This window comes from Sorghum bicolor, chromosome 4 (genome assembly GCF_000003195.3).
Source record: "Sorghum bicolor cultivar BTx623 chromosome 4, Sorghum_bicolor_NCBIv3, whole genome shotgun sequence".
NCBI lineage: Eukaryota > Viridiplantae > Streptophyta > Magnoliopsida > Poales > Poaceae > Sorghum > Sorghum bicolor.
Window position 1 is genome coordinate 64,223,323 of NC_012873.2, and position 4,424 is coordinate 64,227,746.

Genomic DNA, 4,424 nt, shown 5'->3' on the forward strand with positions numbered 1-4,424 from the left:
AGTTAGTTTATGATTGGACAATATTTGACACAAACAAACGAAATGCTACAGTACCCAAACCCAAATTTTTTTGCAAACTGAACAAGGCCTCAGGCGATGCTACTTTCCTCTATGCCGGTGATGGAGGGGTTGTCGAATGAGGCTACTACTCCGGCGAGGAAGGGATGGATGGATGGGGCAGTTGGAACCCCCTCCCTTGTTGGCGAGGAAGGGCGGCTGAGCAATGTTGCTTCGCCATGAACGTGCTCTCTTTGAGAGATGAAAGGAGAAAGCAAAAATTAAATATAATACTGATAGTTTGTTCGTTTGAGCTTATCTATCATATATTTAGTGATGTGGAATGTTTAGTGCTCCATACATGTGCCTCAAGATTCGATGTGATGTGGAACGTGAAAAATTTTATAAAATATTTTGAAAACTAAACAAAGCCCGTATAACGGAAACTGTCGAAGTAAACAAGGTCTACCTGAAATTGCTCGGACAAAGAGGCACCTCCCCCTCCGTTCACCTTCAGGCTCTTCAGGCCTTCTTCATCAGCCCAAAAGACCCGCCCTCATCAGTGCCATATCCAATCAACCCGCCATGGCCGCACGCGCACGGTTCGAGTTCTACGCAAAACCAGAAACCCTGAACAGGCCCCTCACTCACCCTTCCCCCACACGGCACACCGACCAGAGTACGCCACCTCTACTCCGCCGTCTCGTCGCAGGTAGCAGGTGAAAATCTCCGCCATTAATAGCGCGCCCGGGGAAGGGATCCTCCTCGGCCGCAGACAAAACCCTCCTCCTCGTCATCCGCGCCCGCTTTCTACTACTAGTACACCATCTTTCTCGCCCCCGGCCGGCCAGCCCCCTCCTGGCCTCCTCCCACACTCCACTCACAAAGACAAAGGCGCCTGTGAGCGCCGCGCGATCTCTCGTGCTTGGTGTCGTCACGACGCGTTTTAGTTTCAGTGCGTTTGTGTCGTGGTCGTGGCCTCGTGGGGGTTGGGGACGGAGAGCCAGGGAGCGCAGCAAGCGGTTCGGTGGGTGGGGGGCGGGCGGCGGCGGCCGGACCGATGGGGAGGGCGCCGTGCTGCGACAGTACCAAGGGCCTCAAGAAGGGCCCCTGGACGCCGGAGGAGGACAAGCTCCTCGTCGACTACATCCAGACCAACGGCCATGGCAGCTGGCGCCTGCTTCCCAAGCTCGCAGGTCAGAATTCCTCTATTCTTGTTCTGATTTCTTCGCGGTTTCCGTTCCACCGTCGACGTCTTAGTTCTGCTGCTCTGCCGGCCTCATCGCCTAACTATTGCGCGCGGCGGCCTAAAATGTGAATCGAATTCCTCGTCGGTGTCAATGGTGCTTATTCTGCTCTGGGATCGATCGCGTCCAGGGCTGAACCGGTGCGGCAAGAGCTGCCGGCTGCGGTGGACCAACTACCTCCGGCCGGACATCAAGCGCGGGCCCTTCACGCCTGAGGAGCAGAAGTCCATCGTCCAGCTCCACGCCATCGTCGGCAACAAGTAAGGACCCGTAAACTTGCCGTGCCGAGCTAGTCCCGTTCGATCGATCTGTGGCAGAGACTAGCACGTTCCCTCTCTGTCTCTCTCTGATGATGCACTCACTCCCCTCACTCACAACTGGCTTGCACGGCACGGCCAGTGTCCTGCTGCTCGGTGCAGCGGCAGCGCCCCACTGTTGCAAAGCAAAGCATCGCGCTGCATTGAATGATGCCGCCTCCGTCCAAGCCATCGCGTCCAAAACCTGTCTCGCCTTGAGCACGCTGCCTGCTCATATTTCTGCCACGATGATCGGTGGTTGCTACTGCTAGGACTTGAAAGTATATTGATGGCCTTTTTCTGGTGTTGGTCCTGCCTGGCCTGGTACCCTCTCAGGTGGTCCATGATCGCGGCGCAGCTCCCTGGCCGGACGGACAACGAGATCAAGAACTACTGGAACACGCACCTCAAGAAGCAGCTGCGCCGGATGGGCCTCGACGAGCCACCGCCAGGCCCGGCCGCCGGCAGCCCCGCCGCGCGCCACATGGCGCAGTGGGAGACGGCTAGGCTCCAGGCCGAGGCGCGCCTCTCCCTCCTCGCCACCGCCTCCTCGTCTTCCGGCGCCACCGCGACTGCGACCACCGCCGCCGCCACCACCTCCGCGTCCTCGTCCTCCACCGTCGACTTGAAGGCCTGCTGCGCCAAACCCGCGGACATCTTCCTGCGCCTGTGGAGCTCGGACATCGGGGACTCCTTCCGCCGCAGCCGCAAGACGGCCGCGGCGGCGCCGGCGGTGCCCGCGCTTCTTCCTCCGGCGCCTGTCGTCGTCAAGAGGAAGCAGGACGCGATGATGATCAAGCAGGAGGCGCAGGCGCCGCTGCTCGGTCCCGTCGGGGACGACTCCTCGGCGGCGTCCAACGAGACGGAGGTGGCGGAGGCGCTGGAGGAGTACCAGATGTTCCTCGACTTCGCCGGCGAAGAGCTGGGACTGTTCCACGGCCGGCACGGCGGCTTCTCGCTGTTCCCGCCGCTCGACGTGCTCGCCGAGGCGTCCCTGGACACGGCGTTCAAGTGAAAGACGTACCGAGCACCACGTACTACGTACACGTACGGTACACATACGTACGGCAAGCGGCAGTCGCCATGCATCTACGGCGAGCTATACGCCTCTACATGCGCGCATGTATTGTGTATATATGCATGTCTCGCGTACAGCGGGCTGGCGCGCGCGCATACGTACGTGGTTCTCCGTGTGACACCAGGATTTTTTTTGGGTTAGGGCAGCAGGTGCGTGATTTAGCTTGTTAACCGGGGTAGATTTTGGTAGGACATCATGGTGTATTATTGCCTGTATGGGGATTCTCTGTTCACTGGAGATGCTCTAATACATCAAGTGATGTTCTTCAATCTTTGTTTCAAACAAAATTGTTATTCAATCTACATTCTGGGATTGCCTTTCGTACTGGAAACATACTCCTGGTTTTTAGAGCGGGCCAATCCATCTATGAGCTTTGGGCTACCACTATTTTCCTATTTTCTTAAAAAAACATTTTACAGCTTTTAGTTTTGAAAGCTGTATATATATTTATTTATGTACAGAGGACGCTGTGAGTTGTGATGTTATGTGAGAAAATTGAATCCATGTAGGTTGAGGTTTGCGACAAGAAAATTGGGAACACTAGCTACTAGTCTCAAGCAAGTACATGCATGAAGTATTAAATATAGACGAAAACAAAAACTAATTATACAGTTTGCTTGTAAATCGCGAGACGAATTTTTTAATCCTAATGAGTTTATGATTAGACAATATTTGCCATAAACAAATGAAAGTATTATAGTAGCAAAATTCAAAAAAGTTTTCACATCTAAATAAGGCATAGCTACAAAAATGCTCCTATGGACAGGGCTAGATAGCAAGACCAAACCTACCAAAAAAAATCTTGACCTGAGCCCAACCTAAATTATTTCTTTTAGTTTGTTTTCAACTAAAAATGTGAATTTTTATACCATTATTGAACGTTACTAGACAAAATAAGGAAAAAAATTCAGACTGAGAAATCCTACTTTTTTTTTTGTCTGATTAGCCCACGAAATGGTCGGATCTGCTCCATCAATTCTAAGGCCCTGTTTAGATTGAGGATAAATTTTTTTTGGGTGTCACATTGGATGTGTCGGAAGGATGTCGGGAAATGTTTTTAGAAACTAATAAAAAAACAAATTACATAGCTCTTCAGAAAAACTGCAAGACAAATCTATTAAGTATAATTAATCTATCATTAGCACGTGTGGGTTACTGTAGCACTTAAGGCTAATCATGGAGTAACTAGGCTTAAAAGATTCGTCTCACGATTTTCAACCAAACTATGTAATTAGTTTATTTTTTTATCTACATTTAATGTTTCATACATGTGTCCAAAGATATGATGGGATGGATGAAAAATTTTTGGGCGAGTAACTAAACAGGGCCTAAATTATAAGCATATAGTAGAATCTATGTAACAATTGTATATCAATTTTAGTATGTATATAGATATAACATATATCTAGATATATAGTAGAATCTATGTAACAATAAAATCAAAACGACTTAGAATTTGGGTCTTGTTTAGTTCCCAAAATTTTTTGAGTTGGGATATTTTAGTACTTTCATTTTTATTTGATAAATATTGTCTAATAATAGAGTAACCGGTCTTAAAAGGTTCATCTCGCTATTTACAGACAAATTGTGTAATTAGATTTTGCTTTTATCTATATTTAATGCTCTGTGCATGGGCCGTAAGATTTGACGTAACAGGAAATTTTAAAAAGTTTTTGCTTTTTGAGTGCACTAAAGAAGCCTTGGATTAGAGAGAGTGATTTGTATATGTGTCTCTGGTTGTTACATAGCGGGATGTAAAATCGTAAAATGGCATAAACTAGACATGCATGTGCCTCTCTGGATGGT

The 4,424-nt window shown here is 49.4% G+C and overlaps 1 protein-coding gene across 1 annotated transcript; it reads left to right on the plus strand.

The window, feature by feature from the left end:
• Positions 599-3,002, plus strand: LOC8075177 (transcription factor MYB41). Its single transcript, XM_002452814.2, has 3 exons — positions 599-1,193; positions 1,375-1,504; positions 1,877-3,002. Exons 1-3 carry the CDS (start codon positions 1,058-1,060, stop codon positions 2,553-2,555), a joined length of 945 nt encoding a protein of 314 aa, XP_002452859.1. The 5' UTR covers positions 599-1,057; the 3' UTR covers positions 2,556-3,002.

What these genes read in the sequence shown, in the direction of transcription:
- LOC8075177 (XM_002452814.2), top strand. Translation starts at nt 1,058, where the DNA reads ATGGGGAGGGCGCCGTGCTGCGACAGTACCAAGGGCCTCAAGAAGGGC. An exon ending in CCTGCTTCCCAAGCTCGCAG is followed by an intron (nt 1,194 to 1,374) that starts GTCAGAATTCCT and finishes GATCGCGTCCAG; the next exon opens with GGCTGAACCGGTGCGGCAAG. An exon ending in CACGCCATCGTCGGCAACAA is followed by an intron (nt 1,505 to 1,876) that starts GTAAGGACCCGT and finishes GTACCCTCTCAG; the next exon opens with GTGGTCCATGATCGCGGCGC.